General features: G+C 34.2%; 2 protein-coding genes across 3 annotated transcripts in view; both read right to left on the bottom strand.

Annotated features, from left to right (window-relative positions):
- Positions 1 to 25,837, bottom strand: part of LOC125812740 (photosystem II reaction center W protein, chloroplastic-like) — a 428,451-nt gene that overhangs the window by 245,392 nt on the left and 157,222 nt on the right. The gene's annotated exons all lie outside the window — the stretch shown is intronic.
- Positions 9,128 to 24,980, bottom strand: LOC125812539 (BRCA1-associated RING domain protein 1-like). Its single transcript, XM_049492020.1, has 8 exons — positions 24,377 to 24,980; positions 24,043 to 24,143; positions 20,735 to 20,921; positions 20,529 to 20,638; positions 10,900 to 10,990; positions 10,221 to 10,386; positions 9,766 to 9,884; positions 9,128 to 9,608 (listed from the first exon to the last, which is right to left on the bottom strand). Exons 1-8 carry the CDS (start codon positions 24,647 to 24,649, stop codon positions 9,264 to 9,266), a joined length of 1,392 nt encoding a protein of 463 aa, XP_049347977.1. The 5' UTR covers positions 24,650 to 24,980; the 3' UTR covers positions 9,128 to 9,263.

Raw genomic sequence — 25,837 nt, 5'->3', positions numbered from 1 at the left:
GTTTGTTTTTTACTTCAAACCCTCTTTTTAGTGGCTCCAAACCCAGATAGGAGAACCATGATGAGATGAACAAAGACAATATTTATTATACTAACAAGAAAACTTTTTTGATCATTTGTCCTCCAAGATAAATTTTAAAATAATGTTGTTAGAGTGGCTTATAAGAGAGGTTCTTTATGAGTTGGGCAGTATTTTGGTTTGCCAACATGTTCTATGACAATGTTACATTTATTAATATAATATAAATCTTGTAATTCGATGTTTTAGATTTCTCTAAGCACATGGGTGTTGATTTTCATTATATTCATAATTCGTATATGAATAATTTAAAATAAAATTAATAAAGTCACATTAACTATTCTTTTGATAATTAAATTTCTTCTTAAAATAAAATTCTAAATGTTTCTTCTTTACAAACAATTAGTTAAATTGGCACTCACAAATCACAATATTTGGTTACCCCCCATTTGAAAAAAAGTTGTTAAATTTCAAATTTATTTGTAAATAACTATATTTCAAAATCTAGATTCTTGATCAATGACTTTTTTTTTTATTAGGTTCAATTAATCTCATGCCTTTGAGCAACAAAATCAATTTTTAACAATTTTCTTAAAATATGTAAAATTTTCAAAACTTACTAATTTTCTATTACACTATATGAACTTCGAATATTATATTGGTTAGAACATTATGAAATCAATCTACTTAAAGGACTTTCTTCTCTTGTGAGAATCAGGTCATATAGTAAATCAAAGAGAGAGAGACAATAGCTATGGCACAATGTTTGAACAAGTACTATGCTATGATTGTTTGAGTTTTTTAATTGTATAGATGGAAATTGTGCTGATGCTTTTTCTCTTTTCTAGTTATGTAATAATTAAATACCCAAGTTCATGTTTGTTATATTTTGGATGCATAAGAAAGGAAATTTGATTTGTCTATTTATATTTATTCAAATCTATTTGATCTAATGTAACTTTTTATTTTTCCCCTTTCTCTGCTTTCCGTATCTATCTATCTATCTATATCTATGTATAATATAAAGGAGAAACATAGACTAGGTGATGTGCCACCTCTCTATGACCTCCATTTACATTTTTTTTTTTGGCTTTTTTTCTTATTTAAATTAATCATTTTATAGTAAAAGTAAATTACTTAATTTATTACAAATAAATATTTAATTGATTGATAAACATTTACAACAAACACTCCTCACATGCCAACTAATCATTCATAACTTCCACATCTCTAATTCTACTCTTAATAAATTTATTTATTTATTCTCTCTTTTTTTAATCTAATTTTAATTATAAAATGACAACATATTTTAAATATTTTTCTCTTTATTATTTAACTTTTTACAATGAATAATTATCCATGAATTACACTTTTCAAGTTTTTACTTTTAATCTTTATCTATATGTAATTGAAAGTTAGATATATATATATATATATATATATATATATATATATATATATATATATATATATAAGGTGATATAACACCACTCTATGACCTAATGGGTTTTTTCTTCTTTTAAAAAAACTTCCCCCGTCTCATTTTTCTCTAAAACCATTCCGTTAATTTGATTCATTTTGATTTGCCTTAGTAATTAAAACTAAAATTCCCTATATAATATTGTAACAATAAACGGATGAAGACTAAGGGTCGAGATGAAAGTAATTGAAGAGAATAGATAATTTAATTTATATATAATGTGACATATGGTAGTTAAATGGAGAATTTAAGAAGAATATGAAGAGGCATAACAATCAATAATAATAGCTAATTATTGTGTTTTTATTTCTCTGCAAATTTAACACAAGAAAATTAATGATAAATAGCTAAAATAGCTATTTCTTCACTCACAGCCAATGATGAATATCTTTCAAGCATCCTACTTGCTACAGTTACTTTTGAATGCTTGAATTTTGAGTCTTACAATTTGATAATTTGTGGAGTATTATTGATATGATTTCTTTTATATTATATGTTATTTGCATGATTATAAAATAGAAGTGATTAATTTTCTTGATTGTTTTTTTTTTCTTTTTCTAACATCATGTGTTTGGCAAAATAAGATATCATCTATCGACATTCAGTAAACTTTTTCCTCTTTTTCTTAGTGATTTCTTGACTATATATTTAGTCTTATGATTTGATAATTTGTGGATTATTATTTATATGATTTTTTTAATTATATGTTATTTGCATGTATATGAAATATGAATGATTTATTTTCTTGATTGTTCTTTTTTTCTTCTTCTAACATCTGGTGTTTGACAAAATAAGAGATCAACTATCAGCATTCGGTAAACATTTTACTCTTTTCTTAGTGATTTCTTGACTATATGTATAGTTGCATAATTTTGAAATAGAGGTGATTGATTTTTTTTATTGTTCTTTTTTTCTCTATTAACATCAGGTTTAACAAATTAAGAGAATCAATATTTCATGAAATTTTCCTCTTCTTTCATTTTCCTTTTCGTCATTTTTGAGAGTAAAAATTTGTGTTAGAAAAAAAGAATGAAACAAAAATTAAAATAGTCATTAAAGTAAAATCAACTGAAATATTTTTGTCAAATTTATGTTGAAAAACAATTTTTGATGTTGTCCTTTTGAAAAACAATATTAGTGGCAATTAGAATTTTAAGTCGGTTTTATTGTTTTGAAAATTCAAGAATCTAACGAAAACTGCAAAGTTATTTGTCAAAAAAAATCAATTGGGAGAAGTATGTATTGTTTACCTTATTTTCTTTCTATTAGTATGTCTTTTTTTGTTATTTATATTGTTCTATCATTCGTTTCATGTCATTCAATTCTTAATTTATCAATTTCATGTATGTTTATGTTTAATTATGAAATATGGTACCAAAATTATTATTGTAATTAATATAGTGGTTAATTAGTTGCAAAAATACAATGATATTAACTGTGATTAACTATAACATTTACTTTGACAAGGTTTGCACAAAAATAAAATATTGGATAATTTAGATAAATAAAATATATTATTTAGCCTATTATTTATATGAAATTGTTTTAAATATTTTGCAATCAAATTTATACAAGGGTTCATTTTCAACTATAGTCTTAATATATGATGATCTTCATTTTGTTTCCTTTTTTCCGTCATAATTATTTTATTAAATAATTAATTTTAAAGGTAAAATAAAAAATAAATTAATTTTAATTTGATTTTGCTAATGATAAATATTTTGGGACAATCATTTTAATAATGTTGATAACTAATAAAAATAGATAGAATATTTTTCTTCCTTTAATTTTGTTCAGTCAACATATTTTAAAAACTCAAATAGTACTCTTTAATGAATTTCTTTAAATACAGCTTAATTAGAAACACAAAAGTTATTACAAATTAAGAAAAAGAAAGGTACTACTAATTAAGAGTGCATTAACTATTGCAATCATAAATTTTCTATTTATTTTATTTAAATGTTAGAAGTGTTTAAATTTATATTATTTCCTATCCTTGGTGTTTCGCATAAGTTAATTTGGGCTTAGATGACATTTTAAGAAACTCAATTAGACATGACAAAGATAAAATTCTTTATGTATTTATGAATGTTTTTCATTTAGTTTTTCTTTAGTGGACATATTCATCTTATTATGTCATTTTTCTAAAATTTAATTGTGAATCAAGTCTTTTATATTTTATTTTTTTGTTCCTCCGATTATCTTGGAAAGATTGTGCCTTTCTTTTTGAAATGATGTCCAATAAAAAAAAATATTCATTTCATGTTTGACGTTGTTATATTCATATAGCTAAACTGGTTAATAAATAACTAAACAATAAAAACATCAAAGTGTAAAGGTGGAGAATTTAGGGGTGGCAGGGGGACCGGGTCGGCCCGCCCCGGCCCGCGACTGGTCCGAGAACCGGCTCGCCGGACCCGGTCCCGTTTGAAGATGGCGGGATGGGGGCTTTCGGGATAGGGGACCGGTACCGGTCCGGTTCACCCGTTGGTCCCGGTCGACCCGGCCCGGTCCCGGCCCGGATGAACCGGCCGGTTCGGGGGATCCCCTAACAATTTTTTTTTTTTTTTTTTTTTTTAAAATTCTATCCGTTGGGCAACGGCTAGTGGGCCCCCCAACGGATATTTTGGCAGTTTTTTCCCCCAACCAACACCCCCTACCACCCCTACTTTTAATAATTTACTTTAAACCCTCAAGTTATTATAAATACACTTTAACCCACTTTTAATATTAGAAATACCCCTCTATCCCTTATTATTTCTTACAAAATTATATATTCTCTCATCTATTTTTTATATTCTTTCAAGTCTCAACTCTCAATCTTAAGTCTCAAATCTCAATATTTTATTTCATTTAAGTCTCATATTATATCATAAATTCATAATACATATATTTCAATTCTAAGTTTTCATATTATATATCATAATATATATATCTAAGTTTTCATATTATATTTGCTATCAAATATTGGAGTTCCAAATTACAAGTTACAAGTTACAAGTTACAACAAACTACAAGCTTCAAGAATCGGTTATAACGTCTGCTATTAACGCAGACGTTTGGTACATTCGTTTCATAATATTTATATTTTATTTTTCGTCATTAATTTTTGTGTTATTATTATTTTTATATTATACTTTACATATAATTAAATATGAGTTCTAACAAAAACGATACCGGTAAAGGAAAAGAGAAGGAACCAAGTGGCATTAGTAGATTATTTAATTTTACTAAAAAAAGTAGTAAGGAAAAAAATAAGAGTAAATGTGGTGGTACTTCTAGAGTTAGATTTAATACAAATGATTCTACTTATGTTGATGATACTTCTTATGATATTGATTCAAATGCTCAACTCGATCATGAACTTTTACAACAAATTTATGGTGATATTAATCCTTATCTTGATGAAAATTCAGGTGAAGAAGTAGAAGTTGGTTCGGGAGAAGATGAATTAGAAGATACACCTACTAGTCCGGTGACAAATGTTCCAAATGAAACTACAAATTCAACGGAGCAAAATTCTGGACGCCCACCCCTTATACCTCCTACAAGGGAGAAGGTGAAGTATCAACGCCCTAAAACTTCTGTTGTGTGGCAATTTATGACTTTAGATAAAGAAAATTCTATTGCTATTTGTAATAAATGTAAGCAACCTTTTAAACATAAACAAGGTGGAGGTCAAGGTGGGACGGGGGGCTTAAATAGACATTTGTTATCTTGTGTGCCGATTCAATATAAAGAAGCTAAATCATTAGCCGATAGAAAAAAAGGAATTCCAGTTAATGATTTTGATATTAATGTTAATGAATCGGTAGGGGCTTCTAACATGGTTCAAGGAACATTAGATCCTTCTAACCCCGGTGGTCCACTAACACAACGTAAATATAATAAGGAAAGAGATCGTGAAAATTTAGCTAAAATGGTTTCTGTTTGTGGTTTACCTTATAGTTTTCCTTCACATCCCGGTTTTATTGAATATATTCAACAAACTTATAATCCTAATTATAGAGGTTTTTCAAGAAATACTGTTAAATCTGAATTTTTTGTATATCAAGGTAAACATTGTCAATATCTTCGTTGTGTGTTTAGCATATTAGATTGTAAAGTGTCTATAACTTCGGACATGGGTCGTAGTGTTAATGGACGTGATTATTTAACTGTTACAGCACATTGGATTGATCATAACTGGAATTTGCAAAAAAGAATCTTAAGTTATAAAGAATGTGTAGAGAAAAAAACTGGTGCATATTTAGCTTCAAATATTTTAAGTGTTATAGATTATTACATGCTTATAGATAAAGTAATGTCTGTCGCATTAGATAATGCATCTAATAATGTAAACGCTGCTAGTATGTTAAAAACTAGATTATGTCCAATTGATGATAATTCTTTTCATGTTAGATGTGTTGCACATGTATTAAATTTAGTTGTACAAGATGGTATTTCATTATTTGAATGTGGTTGTATGAAAATTGAATATGTTGTTGCCTGGATTTTTTATGCTAATAGAGTTGCTAGAATTAGGGAATTTAATGAGCGTTGTGTACTATGTGATTTGCCACCAAGAAAAATTCCAAGACATATTAAAACAAGGTGGAATTCTTTTTACGAAATGCTTTCAGTTGCTTACGAATATAGAGGACCCATACAAATGGTGTTTAATGCTCATAATGCTGACCCATTAGACAAAATTTGTGAAGAAGATTGGGAAGAAAGTAATGAACTATTAGAATTTTTAAGACTTTTTTATGATGCAACAACCATGTTTTCTGGAATTTATTATCCTACTATTTCATCAGTATTAATAAATATTTGTGCTATTTCAATTCAATTTTCTAAATACAAAAATATTGAAAATTTTAGAGTTGCAATTGAAGGTATGATTGAAAAATTTTAAAAATATTTTTTGCCTATTCCTCAAATTTTTTTAACTGCTACTTTACTTCATCCTGACTATAAATTACAAGGTGTGCAGGGACTTGTTGACACTTTTTATGATACCTTAGAAATTTCACCGGAAATAAATCCAACTAGTCAAATGTGTAAGTGTAGCATAAAAGTAGAAGCAAAAGTTTTGTATGAAAAATATAGAACTACAGGAAATATTCAAGAAGTTGGTCAAACTTCTAATCCTCAGAGTAAAGCTCGAATTTCAAGTTATATGCGAGATTTTCTTGGTCTTAATTCTACTAACCGTGATGATTTTGAAGAATATCTTAATCAATCTTTAGAAACAGTGGAAGACGAAGATGGCAATGAAGATTTATTAGCATGGTGGAGGAGGCGGAGCGTTGCATTTCCAATTTTAAGCAAAATGGTTCGTGATGTTCTAGCTATTCAAGCTTCATCAGTTGCATCAGAGGCTGCTTTTAGTGAGGCAAGGTTTCAACTTGGCGATCATAGACATTCATTGGCGGAAGACAGTTTGGAAATATCAGTTTTATTTAGAGATTGGGTCAACGCCGAAAGGAGAAATGATAATTTGCCAAAGTTAAGTTCCAAACAAGAAGCTTGGATTAATGCGGTACTTGGATCTAGTGATGATGAATTAGAGTCACAAGAGTTTCTAGCAAGTTTGCCAACACCGGAGGATGTTACCGTCGATATGATGCGACAATTAGAATTGAATTTTAAAGGAAAATACAAATATTAGATTACATCAGAGAACTAATTGAAACAGAACCCTTCCTAGAAGGTGGCTGCGTAAATTAGTTACTCATCTAATATTTGTAACAAATATTAGTTTTACATATGAGAGCTTATTGAAACAGAACCCTTCCTAGAAGGTGGCTGCGTAGATTAGTTACTCCACTAATATTTGTAAATTGTAACTTCTAAGTTCTAAGTTGCAATTAGATTTTATTGAATAAGTTTGAAGGCTTTATTAAGTCTTTTTTATATAACTATTGTCTTGCATTTTAATTTTAATATATTCATACATATTTACATATATACTAATTTGTTTGAAAATAGTTGAACATAATAAAAAGAGAACTAGCTATTACAAAATTTTATAATAAGGAACAAATGTTAAAAAATGGAACTTTAATACATCAACTAACACCTAGATTATTAAAAAAAAAAAAAAAGAAGGAAAATTCAAAGTATTGCACATAACGTCCTTTTTTGGGGCCTTTTCTTCAAAATCAAAATTTCAAGTTTAAATTACTTTAAAATATTTAAAAGACAAATTTGAACTTCTCAAATTTGTAATTTCAAAATTGAAAATTGAAAATTGAAGTTTGAAATTTGAAAGTTGAATTTGAAATTTGAAATTTGAAAGTTGAAGTTTGAAATTTGAAATTTGAAATTTGAAATTTGAAATTTGAAGTTTGAAATTTGAAGTTTGAAATTGAAATTTGAATTTTGAAATTTGAAAACTTAAGCATTATTTATTAGCTAAAAATGTTATTAAAAAAAATCAAATAAACTAAAAATGTTATTCAATAACATATAATTTCAATACAAATAAATAAGTATATAAAAAATAAAAAATCCCCCGTCCCGTCCCCCCAAAACTCGTCCCATCCCGTATATATAGTGGGACGGGATGGGACTTATTTTTGTCCCCGCAATCCCGGTCCCCCCAAAATCCCCCCAGAACCGTCCCCCGTCCCCCTTCGTCCCGTCCCCCAGTCCCCGTCCCCGTCCCCTTGCCAGCCTTAGTGGAGATTATTATTAAAATAATCGATGCTTAAATTATTTATGTTTGATATATGTATGGGTTATTACTAACGAACAACAAGGTCTTGATCTCAAATCGTAATTTATATGAATACAAAATTATATTTTGAATTTTTTTACAGAAGAATTTTGTAGTAAAAAGTTGTTCATCATTTTAAAAAAAGAGTTACTGAGGACTGCGCGAAGCGCGGCCAAATTTACTAGTGTAATAATTAAATATCCAAGTTCATGTTTGTTAATATTTTTTAACCAAGGGAACCATTTCTATGCTTTCAGTATGTAATATAATTAAATACCCAACTTCATGTTTGTTAATATTTTTTAACCATTTAGCATAAGGCTAAATCGAAATAAATTAAAATTTTGGCAAAAAATTTTTTTTCCTTCTCTTGAGAATGCCTAATCCTATGTTTAGGAGTGTCAAGTGAGCGGATTGGATTGAAATTAGAGATAATAAAATGGGTTGAAATAAAAATTAGGTTGGGTCATGATCCGCCCAAATTTATTTTGGGCTCAATGGGCTAAAAATGAATTGTAATAAAATGGCATGAAATAAAATGGAAAAAATTTCAAAATGTCAATATTTTATCATTTAATAGAATCCCTTAGCCACATTTTCAATATTTATTAAAAGTGTCAAGGAGAAACATGCAGTGTTTCAATGAAAAAACTGTTGAATTATTGTTGGATACTATTAGAGTATATAGATACCATCATAATATATAAATACTATTAGAGTGTATATACTCTGATGGAATCAAGGATGAAGAAGCAATGGTTCAATGAATAGAGCATGGAGACAGTTAGGTAAATAACTTGGACTGTGGGTCCATTCAGATAAATATATTGGGTTGAGTCCAAATTGAATAAACAGTTTGCCTAATGGGTTCAATTTGTGTAGTTTTCCCAATACAAAATTGTTAGAACCAAGGTTGTAATATCTCTTTTCACATTTATACACAAAATTTAACATTTAAGATTCAACTATATTTCCCAGGTGCAGAAAATGTACAACTACTTTTGCTCTTCTACCACAAGTGAAAGTATTTCAGTTGCACAAAAAACTTGCAGCAATCACTCATCAGCAGAAAGGTACCAATTTACATGCAGCAATAGATTCCAGAATCCAAGTATGCTGAACGGTCTGAAAACCGATTTGCTTGGCTAGATCCTCAGCTCCAGCTAATCTTTGCTGCAAAATACTGTTTTCTTCTTCAAACATGCAACCCTGCGGGACATCACAGTTGTATACGACTAGAGAAGATGGCTGAGTTCCCTGTGCAGAATGATTCTGCTTCACCAACTGTTCCTCACTCTGAATGACAGTGCCTCCAGCCTTCTCGACTAGATCTAACAGGTCACTTTTGTAAGCTGGCATAAAATCTCCAATCAAATAAAACTTGAAACCATCAAAAAGCTTTGGCGCCTGTAACATAAAGGAATAATTGTTTACTGGATACTAAAGCTTTTAATATGTGCCACCTCAGTTGAGAACCAGGAAAAAAAAATCTTTAGCCATCAAGCTTATTCACAAGGAATATAATAAACTAGTTTCTCTAGCTCTGCAATAACCAGATACTTACATTAGTTGAGGCCCTCAACCTTCCAGCTTTGGGGCCCCCAGAACGGCCATAATTGTCTAGACTTATTTCATAAAGTTCTTCATTTACTGGACCATTTGCTGCAACACAAGCTTTTACCCCTGCAAATAAACAAGTTCCATGGTATGAGAATGGAATTAAAATAAAACAATCATCCTTCTTCATTAGACAACTAATTAACTATTGATCCAGGCCAAGCAAACTATTTCCAAAAAAAAGTCCACGCATTCAAAGTGGCTCTGGAGAAGTCAAACATGTATTCAGGTATTTCCTGCTCTTCCCTCAACACCAAAACAACTTATTCTTATATCCCCACACATTCTACTTTATTGCATTTCTTGATTCAATAGCGATTGAACGTTCACCCTCATTCCACGGAGAACCAAATGAAAAACCTATCCCACAAACAATTTTATATAACAGGAAACAGTGCTTACAGTCCATAGTTAGGATCCATTTTCCACTCAAAATCGCCATGAGAACTTTCATTGTTCTGGTGCATGCACCCTTTACATCAGTTGTTGCAACAACATGTGTGACATTTGGTTTCCAGAACTTGCACACAGTTGCACCACACATATCAGCAAATTTCACCAACATATACTGCAAAATGTCAAAAAACAATACGATGGATTAATAATGTCCGAAATGCACCATTTTCGGCTAACAATTCCAAACAAAAAGAAGTTACAATTTTGTTTTACTTCAAAGGCTTTCTCAAAATAAAAGGGCATTAAAGTAGGCTAAAGTACAAATACCATACAAGTAAACAAATAAAAGTAAAGATACTAAAATAAGTGGATCTTTCATACATTGCTATTCCCAGGACATGCATCAATGATCAACCAGGACTAAAACATCAACCTAACGTTGACAAACGTAGAGTTAAACCACCTATGCATGACCATGATAAGTTGACTCCTCTAGTATACCAGAGAGCTGAAATAATCAAATAAACAAAGGGTTTTTGACTGGAAACATGCCAATGGCAGTTCTCCATGTGACTTGTAACTGCATACATGATTGTAAGACTGATCAAACAGTCTTAAAATAGATACAAGGGACATCTGATAGAACTAGCAGAGGATATAGTCACTGCAGAAAAGATAAACCAACCTTATCTTCTGAGGATAGAGCAGACCCACAAAGAACCCATTCTTTTGGTCCATCTGATGATCTTGCCCAAAAAGTCAATTGCTCGGTGGTTCTGCATGCACAATGGTCAAAAAGGAAGAGAGTTATGGAGTTGCTTATAGATGAGGACAATTCAGGACAACTACCCTCATATTCTAATGACTATACATATCACAATTGCCCTTTGATTTACATATAAAAAAAAAATGATGTGTTATAGTATACAAGCAAGTTTTGTTATGTATTTCATGAATTAATATGAAGCTCTTCAACTAATAAACCCCGATATTATGTGGCTTCCTTCATGTAACAGAGCTTGATATCCAATATGTTCCAATAGATATGCTAGCTAACTTCTTGACAAGGATATTACTTCATTCAAAGTCTAGAAGAAAGAGAAAACAAAAGCATTTTCCCAATTTTACACTAATGGATAAATCATAATGGACTACTCAATTTAAGTATTTAACTAGACTATTAAAACCTAAACAGATACACATCTCTTCTAGTGTGCATACGTATGTGAAGATACTCCTATTAGACATACTAATACCTTAACAAGCCTCTTCTCCACATGACAATCAAATGAGATACACTTGCTTATCAAGAGCATAGTGAAACCTAATTATACCAGCAACTCAAGCAGTTCCTCTTACGGCTTCACTTAACAAATAGCAACATTGTGGATTCACTACATTTTTATGACAAGAGATACCAACACTTTGTCATTCAATCAGGGGTGGATCAAGGGTGAGGCTAGTAAAGTGTTTACCAGACTCTCCTTTTTTTGATTCCTTCAAAGACCAGATCTAAGTTCTGTCGAGCAATCGCTTGAAAAAGCCTTCTATAAGGCGGGCTGCGGTGGGTCCCATAGTTCTCTATCTGAAGAGGTTGAGACAGTTAGTCATCTATTCCTAAAATGCAAGATAACTACACAACTGTGGAGGATTTTTGTTAGACTTAGGGGCATTAGCTGGGTCATGCCTAACAAAATAACTCACTTGTTATATAGTTGGGAGGAAGCAGGAGTACGAGCAGCAGACAGAGACAGATGGAGAATTGTCCCAACTTGCATCTGGTGGACAATATGGAAGGAAAGGAGTTCAAGATGTTTTGAAAGCAAAAACTGTGACCTACAGATGATCAAACTAAACTGTTTGACTTTTTTGTTTCTGGTGCAAACAAATATACTTGAGGATACCGACTCAATTATAGACGGGTCTTGTTAGGATTTTGAGTCAGTTTTTTTGTCTTTTGATATTGTTGTACATATGGTTTCAGTGCAATCCATGTACTGACTTGTCAATATACACAAATGTTACCTTCTCAAAAGAAAAGAAAAAATAGGTGGTCCAAGTAGATTTTCAAGGATAATGGCTTCCCAAATGGATAGAGTGTTCCCCTCTAATCTAAGGCCTCTTAGCAGAAAGAGAGTCTTCAGTAACCCTGTCCGAATGAAGAGCTTCCTCTACCTTAAGTTCCGTTTGGAATTAGGCCTCCAGAATATCTTGTCCGAGGGAACTGACCTAAGCATAGCTCTCTCTCTCAAATACAAATGTCAAGAAAGGAGTTCCTTGGATAAGTGGAAAAATGCTAAAAAAAATCTTTTCATTTCTCTTTGAAGGCTTTTGTCCTACTTATAGTATCAGTCCTCCCGCCAATACTTGTGTTTTTATTAACCAAGAACACATGCACTTTGTTGGCACTGAAAAAGGTTATGCAATCCACTAGTGCAACTGAAGATGCGCAGCCTCTTTTGAACAACTCTCAACTTCACACGCACCTACTCTTACTAGAAGTCTCGTCTCTCACAGGTCCAATTCCGGTCTCTAACTAACTTACTTAATAGGAAAGGCCGGAAGAGAGACATTCAGAAAATCTGATTTCCTGTCTAAAAAATCTGACTCAAAAGATAAAAGTAGACCGAACAAAAGAGATCTCACTTTTGATGATTGAAAAGTGGTGATGCTCTTTGATTGCGTCTGCTTGCTTGATCATTTATCTTCTAGTTGTCCCCTAAGTCCCTTTCGCCTATTGAGTCTCAGTTTTGGATAGAGTCCATTTACCTATCTTTCATTGTTTGAATGAGACTATATGATGTCCTTTCATCTCAAACAGAATGCAATAAGAGAGAAAGTTTGGAAATCTCGTATGAAAAGGAGGCTATGGAGTATGGCCCCTACCCCTTCATTTATACGGTAGTTGCAATGCTCATTATCCCTTAGGGCTAGACCTCAGCCCAGATCATCCTTGGATGCTAGCGATCCTTTCACCGAACTCTTCAAAGAGGACACTGGTTTTCTATCTTTGAAGGGTTTACCGACAAACCAGAGGGTTAAGGCTCTCACCTTTTTTCAAATCAAAGAAAGAAGAGTCTTTTGATTCGGGCCTTTACCCACTTTCCTTTGTGAGGGAAGTTCGTGCAAATGAATCAATAGTCAAAGTATAAGGAAGATGGCATAGAGCATAGAATGAGACTGATGTTTGGAATGCCCTGTTTACTGGGGTTGTGATAGAAGGAGTTCTGGCACTTTCTGAAGAGGGAATCAAACTAGTGTGTCACTGTTTTAGAAGAGGAAGCGTAGCTGGCACGTTCAACCATGTTTGTCAACGGTGAAACAAAGCCCTAAAGTGAGGGACCTGGAGATAATGTTTCTCAACTGTCAATCGACATGACAATCATGCCTTCTTGAAAAAGCCTTTTTCATTCCGTCTCCAATTAAATGAAGAGAAACTCTGGTGACATGAAAGTTGTGCTCAACACTCTCTTTCCTATTCCACTATGCTAAGTGGTCTTTGTCTTTCTTGTTGGATGACTACTATGAAAAAAGATGTCAACTATTCCAGTCTTTGGTCAATCCATGTTGATGCTAGAAGAGTTATTCATGTCGCCCACCCTAAGGACACAAGGAAGACTATCCACCATTTTGCTCAAACCTTTGCTACCTAAGTTATATAGTCGACTGCAAGAAGGACGGTTCAAGCTATGGTTGCCCCATGGAATGCTCCCTTGAAACCTTTGTTCGGTCAATGCGAGAAAGAGAGGTGATGTAAACATAAGAATGGAAGGTTTGCTTCTCAGCTGCCGGGCCAATGATGCTTTTCTAGCTTTACCTACACGGCAAGGGAATATCAATGGAGAGGTGAGAAATTCTCTGCACCAACTAGCTTATCAAGTTCTCTTCTTTTTTTTTCCATCACAGGCAGCTGTCAAAGCCGTGTTTGATCATCACCTACATGCTCCGTTACAGCTTCGTTCATACGTCAATCAATTGACAATGAAGCAAATATGGAAGAGTTTTGATCACTGTGTGGGTGGTCTCAATCAGGGTTTCCATTCCACGTGCACTAAAAAGAAAGGAAGACCGGTGCGACTATAGTAATGCCAAGCATACAAGCAAAGGACTACCTACCCCATATTGACGAATGAAAGAAGCTCTTCGCGGATGAGGACAAGCGATAGCGGTTCTATTCTTGCTCTTCCTATTCCATACCATAAACACACCTTTGATTCATCGACATTGGTGCTAGAGGCTCTATCCCCACCCACTAGCCCTTTATGGAGTTAGCGGACCAAGAAAAAACACCCCCGTTCCCACAGCCTCAAGCTCTAGCTTTCATGGTGGAGGGCAAAAAAGGAAGCTCCACCCACGAGAAAAGGGGTAATAGACTATTACCATTCAGTTCATGTGACGAATTGAACATCGTTAGGTCCTGAATTCTGCGAAGCAACAAATCTAAAGATCTCCATTTACGTTGTACAATTTATCAATCCGGAGAACTTACTTTCAGTCATCTAATCTACTCCTATCTAAAGTGATGCTAGACTGCTTCATAGAGGTGCATTGCGCTCGACCACATGATGAACATGTTTAAGCTAAAAAGGGATGTGATGGCCCTCGTCTTATCCCACCAAGACAAGTCAGCCTAAAACCCAACCATTACAATAACTTGTGGAAATAAAACGATAATAAAAGTCCAATACTATAAAATAATGCAAAAATTCATAATCAACTTAAATATATCCCAAAACCTGGTTTCCATGTGCACAAGCCTCTAATGTATTACACTAGAATTGAAAGAGAAAATAAGTCTCAAATGATGTCTCTAAAATAGAACAAGATCATAAATAGGAGTAAGAGGGTCCGCTGAGATGACAAATAGCTACCTCACAAATCTCCTTAGGAAGCCTCGGACAAGAAGAGGAAAGGGAGTATCACGAAGATCAGATCCGGGCTAGTAACCTACAAAAATGTAGAAGCAAGGGGTGAGTATCATACCACACGGTACTCGGCAAGTAAACTTCTAAACACAAGATAAGGGAGTAGAATACGTGTAATTACACCCCAACCAAACCTCTACAACTACAACCTGCATAAAAACCAGTCCAACCTAATAGTTCACAATTTAGATATCCCATAGTTCAACAACACTCTAATAATAACAGATCAGCAACACACGGGGTCAAGTTCGTCAATAACAAGTTCCACAATAGGCACTCACAAGTTCACAAATGATATAGATATGCAATACAATAAAATGCAATGTCAAGTATAGTGATCCATGTCTGACCTAACGCTACACACGTTGTCTCTCAGTCCGGGACCCATGGGGGACATATCTGTCCATGCATCCGTCGTGGCACGACCCTCGATAGTAAAATCCATCGCGGCATGCGACACGTCCCTCGAATCATTGTATCAATCTCGGCGCGCGACACATCCCTCGAAATGGTACATCCTCTTTAATTTCTTATTCTTCCTCAGTTCACATAACACAACCAATGCAAATGACATGCTCACACAAATAATGAGGAGATGACCATTTTCATAACAATGCACCATTCACAACAACACAATCGTGATACAACATCAAAAATGAATCAATAAGCCTTTCGAAATCATTCTCAACACATCACACACCAAAAATTAATCACATTGCATTTTATTACCCATTTCTCATACATTAGAATTATTCAATATGGACAAGTCAATCCATCACCAAGTCTCATTACTCCCAAACACATACTACAAGGAAATACACAATTATATACACTTAACAAGGGTTTAGAAATCCACTTGCCTCAAACAATCGAGCAATTACTTTGAGACTTGAGTCTTACCCTTTCATAAGGCTTCAAAGTGCTTCCAATCTATCAAATATATAATCATCATAAGAATACGAATCTAATGACACTCATATTATTATATTTGGTTTTGGATTGAAAATCGGGTCAAAAAGTCATTCCGAGCCACCAAATTTGAATTTGAAATTTTCTCTCAGATTATGTTTACCCATGATAAACAAACTCGCATGCAAAATTTCAGCTAAAACGGATCGTTATTTGAGCCCCAAACCAAGATTTTGTTCTAAGAACTCTAGACCTATATTTTCTTAATTTAGCATAAGTTATACACGTTTTTAACCTAAAAATCTGTTCATAATCACATAAAAATTTAATGGAAAGGACGAGAAGCATTACCTTAACGCTTTGGGATGAAAATTCTAATTTTTCTCCTCTATTTCCCCCTCTTTTTCTCCCTTTCTTTTTTTTTCCTTTGTTGGGTAACTAACCTGAACAGATAACATGTTCATAAAGTACCTCAAACCATTGTCAACCTCATCATTCCAATATCCTCAAAATACATCATCGAGCCATCACCTTACTCAACGCCCCTTCAAATTGTTGAACATTCCGAATCTAACCACGCATCCTTTTCATAAGTCTATCACTTCCATCTTAGTTTGAGGCTATGAAAATGATGCATGGTTAGATTTAGAATTTTGAAGGGGCTGAGTAAGGTGATGACTCGATGATGTATTTTGAGGATATTGAAATGATGAGGTTGACAATGGTTTGAGGTACTTTATGAACGTGTTATCTTTTCAGGTTAGTTACCCAACAGAGAAGAAAAAATTACGCAGAAGAAAAAAAAGAAAAGGGAGAAAAATTGGGATTTTCATCCCAAAGCGTTAAGGTAATGCTTCTAGTCCTTTCCATTAAATTTTTATATGATTATGAATAGATTTTTAGGATAAAAATGTGTATAACTTATGCTAAATTAAGAAAATATAGGTCTAGGTTTCTTAGAACAAAATCTTGGTTTGGGGGTCAGAATAACGATTTGTTTTAGCTGAAATTTTGCATGCGAGTTTGTTTATCATGGGTAAACATAATCTGAAAGAAAATTTCAAATTCAAATTTGGTGGCTCGGAATGACTTTTTGACCCGATTTTCAATCCAAAACTAAATATAGTAATATGGGTGTCATTAGATTCGTATTCTTATGAGGATTATAGATTTGATAGATTGGAAGCACTTTGAAGCTTTATGAAAGGGGAAGACTCAAGTCCCAAAGTAATTGCTCGATTGTTTGAGGCAAGTGGATTTCTAAATCCTTGTTAAGTGTATAGAAATCGTGTATTTCCTTGTAGTATGTGTTTGGGAGTAATGAGACGTGATGATGGGTTGATTTGTCCATATTGAATAATTCTAATCTATGAAAAAGGGGTAATAAAAGGCAATATGATTAATTTTTGGTAGTGATGTGTTGAGAATGATTTTGAAATGCTTATTGATCCATTTTTTATGTTGTATCACAATTGTGTTGTTGTGAATTGTGCATTGTCTTGAAAATGGTCATCTCCTCATTATTTGTGTGAACATGTCATTTGCATTGGTTTTGAGACATGGTTGTGACATGTGTTATGTGAATTGAGGAAAAATAAGAAATTAAAGAGTATGTACTATTTCGAGGGACGTGTCGCATGCCGCGACGGATACTATGATTCGAGGGACGTGTCGCACGCTGCGGGGGATTCTATTATCAAGGGATGTGTCGCAGCCGCAATGAATTTTTACTACCGAGGGTCGTGTCGCACGCCGCGACGGATGCATGGACAGATATGTCCTCCATGGGCCCTGGACTGAGAGTGTGTATCGTTAGGTCAAACATGCATCACTATACTTGGCATTGCATTTTATGTATTGCATATCTATATCATTTGTGAACTTGAGTGCCTTTTGTGGAACTTGTGATTGATGAACGTTACCCCGTGTGTTGTTGATATGTTATTATTAGAGTGTTGTTGTTGAACTATGTGCTATCTAAATTGTGAACTATTAGGTTGGATTGGTTTTTATGCAGGTTGTAGTTGTGGAGATTCGGTTGGGGTGTAAGGAGTACTCGTATTCTACTCCCTTAGCTTGTGTTTAGAAGTTTACTTGTTTAGTACCGTGTGGTACGGTACTCACCCTTGCTTCTACATTTTTGTAGGTTACTAGCCCGGATCTTCATGATACTCCCTTTCCTCTTCTTGTTTGAGGCATCCTAAGGAGATTTGTGAGATAGTTGTTTGTCATCTCAGCGGACCCTCTTACTCCTATTTATGATCTTGTTCTATTTTAGAGACAACATCATTTGAGACTTATGTTTTCTTTCAATCAAGTGTAATACATTAGAGGCTTGTGCATGTGACAACCAGGTTTTGGGGTATATTTAAGTTGATTACGAATTTCTGCATTATTTTATAGCATTGGACTTTTATTATCGTTTTATTTCCACAATTTATCGTAATGGTTGGGTTTTAGACTGACTTGTCTTGGTGGGATAAGACGAGTACCATCACATCCTTTTTTGGGTCGTGACAGGTCACTCATTCCTCGCTTGTTCGAAAGAGCTTCAAGTTGGATTCAACAATACATATGATATTCCATTCCAGCCTATACTAGCTCATTGCTTGCTTGTAGAAAGAGCATGCCTGAGGAGATATTACGCTCACTGCGCACTTGCATTACAACTTGAGCTTCGCTACCTCTCCGCCTAGCTCCTACGCCTACCACAAACTTGAATCATCGTTTAGGCCCAAAAAAATTAGTGATTTTTTTCATTCAAAACAATATTCTTCTTCTTTGTACAAGATTTGTTGGACTCGAGTCAAGGGTCAGTTTGAAACATCTCTACCTCCACAATGTACTGGTAAGGTTTGCGTACACTCTACCATCCCCAAACCCACTTGTGGGATTCCACTGGGTATGTTGTTGTTAAAACAATATTGAAGATGATAAAAAAAAGGTACAAAATTTATATAAAAAAAGATAGAAAGAAAAACTATCTATGTTTACCAAAAATATTTTAGAATGTTGAAATTAAACTCCTCAAATCTTCATATTAATAAAGAGAAAATAGTCAAATGCATGCCCCGTCCCACAACCTATTAGCTAGTGACCAACTACTCACTTATACTTCACAATTACTCCCTGGACTACTTTAAATGGAATAAATAAACCCTTAAGTGTTGAGTTGGTACAGAGAATGCATTTTACTCTCTCAAAGAGAATGAGTTGCCTTTTTTCTTTTTAGTTTAGAATTCTTCTCCTTCTCTTTTTCTTTTTCTTTCTCGTTATTTACCTAAACAACTATATCTCCTCCACCATTATCATTGTTGAAGCTTCATCCATGAATGTCTGGTCTACAAATTACCAGCAATTGATGCATTTATGAACAAAATTCTTCAATAGACTTGTTTAGAACACATCTAATAATCAAATCCATTTTTAAAAGGCATACCCATTAATTGATTTTCCTCTTTCTAAGCCATTGACTCAAGAGTAACAACAACAAAGAGAAGAAGCAATGGGGTTGTTGTTTTTGAACTTATTAGAAGGAACTAAAATGGAAACAACTGCTACATGCAGAAGGTATTAGGTAGCCATAACTCACCATCATCCATATTTTTTGAAGAACCCACTAAGAATCAAAACCAAACTCATATTATAACATGTTCATGAATATTTTGGAGAGAGTAAGAATGAGGGGTTTTTTAAATTGACGTTACTAGTTCATTTTGCCTGCAGAGCTGAAGAGCTGCAATGGTGGCTTCTCTATTTGGAACTTGACACGTGACGGCTCAGAGAAGATGGCAATAATTTTTATGGATAAAGTAGTGCATTAGATTTGATTCTGATTTGTTAGACACAGGAATTTTGAGGTAAAACAAATGGTATTTTATAGTGATTAGGGCTGAAATAATGATTGAAGAAGAAAGGAAGATGAGGAAAAAAAAAGATGAACTGATGAAATACACGTGTCAAGCGTGTGTATTTCACCATAAAACACATGACTGATTATGACATTTTAGGGTGGAATCAATTTCACTTTTAAATGGTTCAAGAGGTACCCATGAATCATAGGTGTGTAGTTGGTATTGGCTAATAGGTTGGGAGGCAATTGACTATTCTCTCTAATAATAAATAAAGTTTTTACAACAACCTCCAAAGTAATGTATTGCAAACAAATGCCTAACATCTTGTTAACTAGAATTAATTCTTCTTTTTATAAATAATAATGTTATTTTTGAAGTCAAAGTAGTAGTGTACATTATTAATATCTAGAAAACCAGTATAAAATATTGATGGTACTAGGAAGGTACACCAATTTCAAAATTAACAAAACTTAAACCAAGGAGTTTAAGGCAAGTGGGTAGATTGAATTAGTAGCACACAGATTTTAAAATTCATATAATGATGATTTTATCATTCTCAACAACTACCAATAATTTAAGAGCCGATAGAAAACAAAATAGCAAGTGCCTTAATATACTCTTCTTACAGGGGAGAAGCCTTTGGAAGCATTTCCCTCCTGATATGTTTTCTGGGCTTTGACTTCTCACTTGGAAATTTAACAGATTTATGAATTGGGCACAGCATCACAAAGTTCTCCTGTAATTAAAGATGTAAACTTTAAGGGAAAATAAGAAGATCAAAACTTTACAATGCTCAATTTGATAAATATGTTAACTAGTTGTATTTACTTACCATATCCCATTGGCAATCCTGGATTTCAAATGCACAGGGCACATGATAACTCCTCCTGCAAGACGTCACATAGCAGCCAAGTGCTGCACCCTTCATGCCACAACTACTACACTTGAGTTTTGCAGCTCTTGCCAACTCGGTGTCCAAATTCTTTATAATTTCTCCTTCATAATATACTTGAGGTGTCCTGTAACCAATGAAATTAAGTTCCGAAAAGGATCCAATCAAACCTAACTTACCTAAGTTTATTGACTAGCAAATAATTGTGGCGTTCACAAATAAAGCAGCACGCCAAAGGATCAACGAAAATATGATGTAATATAAGAATGAGATTATGCTTTAGCAGTGGAGATACAAGTCATGTAGTGAAACAGCCTATACGCGTTGCCTGATTAGCTCTATATGAGTTTAAGCCCTATCTGGATTATTCAAATTTGACTAAATTCACTACAAACACAGTTTCATAAGCACAACAGATTATGATGTTCGATTGTTGCAACCAAAGGTTACTAAACACATTTGGATTGTGTTCTTGGTGCATCTGCAGGGACGAAACTCATGCGCATATGTTCTTTGATAGTGAAATGACCCAAAAAGTTCTTAAAAATGTGCTTCGGAAGTTACCGGAAACTTGTTTAGCTATATATAAAAAAAAAAACCGTTTCGTTTTTCGAAAATCCGACTTCATATTCTTGTTTAGGGGGTCAAATTGAGTGGGAAAATGGGTCTAACCCAAATTTTAGAGCAACCGTATCAAAATCCGAAATTTCCAAGTGAAGCCTTTTTCGAGGGTCTACTTTGGAGGGTCATAGCTCCTAGCACACAAATTATTGGGTGGCCAATAACATATCCATGGAAAGCCCTTTGAGTTAGCTACCTAACGCACTTCGTTTCACCTCATTCGGAGTTCGGACGAAGAAGTTATGCCCATTTTCGTAAAATCTGTCCGGCAGGAAAGGCAATTTCCAGTGAGCGTTTTTACTGTTCACCCGCCTCATTTTTTTTTCTAAGTGTTGGACCATTTTTCCAAAGGGCATATGTTATTTCCTATATACCATTAGTTCAATTCCCATCTCTAAAACATTTCCCAAAACACCTCTCCCATACTTAGACACATTTTCTCTCAAGAACCCTAATCCAAAACCTTCCTCAAGATTGAAGAGACTCTTGCTCCAAGTTCCAAGCTTCCATTGAAGACACTCTCAAGACCTTCATAAAAACTCAAGGTATGTGGTGTTGAACTCATGGGTCCTTCCACCCATAGTGCCTAGACTCTATTCTACTCACTAATTCATGGTTTAAGTTAAGATTCATAAATTAGTCTTGTTCTTTGTAATAATTTCCTGCACATTGAATTTTAAACATGAAAAGTGATTGTTTTGAGCATGTTGTGGCTCTAGAACTTGAACCTAAATTTGGAATGGATGTGGAGATTTTCATGTGGTATTGTGGGTGTTAAAAAGGTGTTGTTGTAGGTTGTTCACTGGTTTGGCTGCATAATTACTACCCTATTTTCCATGCTCTTTGATTCCATTACATGCCTTCAAGGTGTTTGACAAAATGTCCAACTATGGAGAATTGATGAATCGATGCTTTAAAGCTAGAGTTATGAGATGTATGGAAATCCAGAGATGTGTTGATGACAAACTAAGCTTGTGTATATGTTCATTCCATACGTGAGATTGCATTAGAGCCTAATGGGAATTTCCTATATAAAGTGTTGCATGACAATGCCCGGTCCGGGGGAAAAGAACCGGACAACCATGTGAGAGGTTTATATCTCACCACCTAGGATGCTTGGGGTGTGACCAACATCAACCATGTGAGAGGTTTATATCTCACCACCTAGGATGCTTAGGGTGTGACCAACATCAACCATGTGAGGGGTTTATACCTTGCCACCAGGGTGTCCGGGTGTGAACGGCATCCCCCATCCTAAGTTGGGTTATAGATTGGTTGGATCATGCATACACATATGATATCTACTATTAGTATAGATTTACTTAAACATGTTTTGACTTCACTTTGATCATGCATCCTCATATTGTTATTCATAATGCCTATGAAATTATTTCTTGTATTTCGATTGTGTCCTTGTCTATTGTTGTGTTGCACCCCGCATACTTAGTACATTCCAAGTACTAACGCATATTTTGCCTACATGATGTCACCATGTAGGGACCGGAGCTACTCTTGATCCTTCTCTCCATTCACGTGGCTAGTACGGTGCTTATCCGAGTTGTTGGTGAGTCCTCAATGATTCGAGGGCTATGTTATGTTTCCTACTCCTATGTTTTGAGACTTTAGCTTGCAATTGTATTTTGACTATGAGGGGAGCCGGTAGTATGTCATGGCCCCGTCCTATCTATGTATGTAGAGGTGTGCGTTGGACAAGTATTTTGTAAATGAGCTTGACTCTTGTTCTATGATGTCATTTTGAAATGGTTTGCCCTTAGTCCCTATTTCCCGTTAATTAATGTTGAATGTACTTCCGCGACCGATGAAGTGTGCTGACAAGTTTGAGAGGCTTGTTTGGGGTTCCTTCGGGTTCCTCATTCGCCATGTCACGTCTAGGCCCTAGGCTTGGGTCGTGACAGATAGCTCTTATTCCCAGCACATCTGGAAGACTCTACTACATTGTATGGGACTTAATAGGCAGATCGGATCATGGGAGGCTGAGGTATGGTGGGGTTTCTATTTGTAGCCACTGCTATCATCTCTGGTTAGATCAAAACAGTTGAGATTCAGTCAGAAAGCACATGAAAGCAAAGCTATCATTAGAGTCATAGTTCTACAGTTACATATAGTGGGTAAATGGACAAACTGTTTAGATAGGCTTAGTTGTTTTCCTTGTTTGTAGACTTGGTTCTGTTTTGTTTAGCTGACCAACTAACCATAGTTTCCTCTTGGTTATTTTTGAGGATCTAGCTCTAGTGTCCAATGAGCTAGTATGTGAATATTGACACTTTTATTAAATAAAAAGAATTCGTTAGACCAACAAAAGAAGGTTCCTTTTTTTCTCCAACTCCAATTGTCCATAACATCTATCCACAGCTAAATAATTCAAGCATAAAGATGAAGAGACATAATGCATTTAAAGTCCACTTGTTCCATCTCATCCTGTTATCCAACACCTACATAAAGAAATGAAGTGATTGCACAGGATAGAGCTGTCACTTAACTGCTACTTAAAGCTTCCCTTTATCAGTTGCGCAATTATCAAACATTATTATGTTTTTTGAAATGGCAAGTAATTATTAAACAAAAATATGTCTGGAATATCGAGCAAAGTGATTTAAACCACCTACCATTCAATGCACTTACTGTGCACACATATGACTTTGGAAAGAGAAGTAACATTACCCACAACTTCCCTTCCATTTGCAAAGTACAAAAACAGTCCAGTTTTCTGCAAATATTTGACAAAAAATGAAAAAGTTAGTATCAAGAATCGGTTACATATAGCAGAATATGTCCAGATAAACATGTGTGCAAATAAACAAAGGAGTGGACCACAAAATAAGTGGATAACTTTCCAAATGATAGCAGTGGAGAGAGTATTAAGAAAAATATAAAGCAACACAATAATCGCAGCTGATAGCTTGAAGTTTCTCCTTTCATCTACAGTACTGATAAACTCACCTCTGTGGTCTTAGCAGAATGACAGAAAGCACAAACACTTCCTTTCGGAGGATGTTGATCTATAACTGCTTTTGGCTGAACAACATTAGGAGATTCACATATTTTATACTCCAAATTGCAGTTGGAATCAGCAACAATTTCTGAACTAGGACATCTTTGTAGAATATGACCATGACTTTCTAAGCTCATTTCTGACAAACCAGAATTTAGTTTCTTTTGCCGCTTAATATCCCTTTCATGAAATATGTCTTCACCCCCAACTATGCAGAGCATTTGACCTTTCACCACATATGAAGTATCCTGTACTGACTTCTTTGCTGCAATGTTCTCTATATTCTGGAAAGCAAGGATCAAATTTGTTTAAAGCGTCAAAAAAGAAGAAAATCATATAGGAGAGAACACTAGAACACTAACAAAAACTTTTGCAAGTTCCATTTTTTTCAATCTAACAAACCAATTAAAACTTATTATAACCCAAGAATCACAAAATCATTAGTTAGCAAGCATGCAACTGCTGTTCCATTGTTCAGTCTGGAATCACTAATATGGGGTCCTACTAAACTGTTTCTTTGTTTGAAAAATCGATGGTTTGTTACCTTTATTGATTGTTGCACTAAAATGACTTGCGTGAATCTGGTCAATGCCAAAAGTGAGGTTTTCTCTTGCTTTCAGTCATTGCATAAGATGATTTGTACTCAATTTGAGGCTATTAAAATCTTGAACTGATAACGGCACAGAATATATGGATAAAAAATTTGGTGCTTATCTGGAGTTCGAAAGGATAATCCATCAAACTAATTGCCCCTATACTAGCGTACAAAATGGGATTGTTGCAAAAGAAAAATAAGTATTTGTTAGAAGTGGCAAGGTCTCATATGTTTACAATGAATCTACCCAAAACCTACCAGAGATGCCATTCTAGTTGTTGCCTATCTTATCAATAAAATGCCATTTAAACCCTCAATTTTCAGACTACCCTATAGGCTTTAAAAGGTGATAATAAATATATTGTTCCTCCAAAGATGTTTGGGTGTGCTTGCTTTGATCACACTAGAAATTCTGGGAAACTTGATCCTAGAGCCCTTAAGTGTGTCTTTATATTCTCCTATACATTAAGGGTACAAATGCTATCATTCCCCTCCGGGAGATCCTTTGTCATCATGGATGTTACCTTTAGACAGTTTGAGCCCTATTTCGCCATTACACCATCACCTCTTCAAATGGAGAGCAATAAGAAAGAAGAGATGATTCTCCCTAGTTCCACGGTTGAACCCCCTATTACAAGGGTAAGTGAAGTTGGAGAAAATATTCATATGAAGATTATTGGGCACTTGAATAGACTTGATCTGACAACTTACTCAAGGAGAAATAATAGAGCAGAAGAAGTCATTATGCAATATATCGAAGCTGAATCCTCTTCTAGCAGAGAGTTATCTACATTTTCTAATGAGTTAGAATTGC

Source organism: Solanum verrucosum, unplaced genomic scaffold (assembly GCF_900185275.1).
Source record: "Solanum verrucosum unplaced genomic scaffold, falcon-dt-bn FXZP01000235.1, whole genome shotgun sequence".
Lineage (NCBI taxonomy): Eukaryota > Viridiplantae > Streptophyta > Magnoliopsida > Solanales > Solanaceae > Solanum > Solanum verrucosum.
Note: the sequence above shows the minus strand (reverse complement) of the source record. Positions and strands in the feature narration are given on the sequence as shown.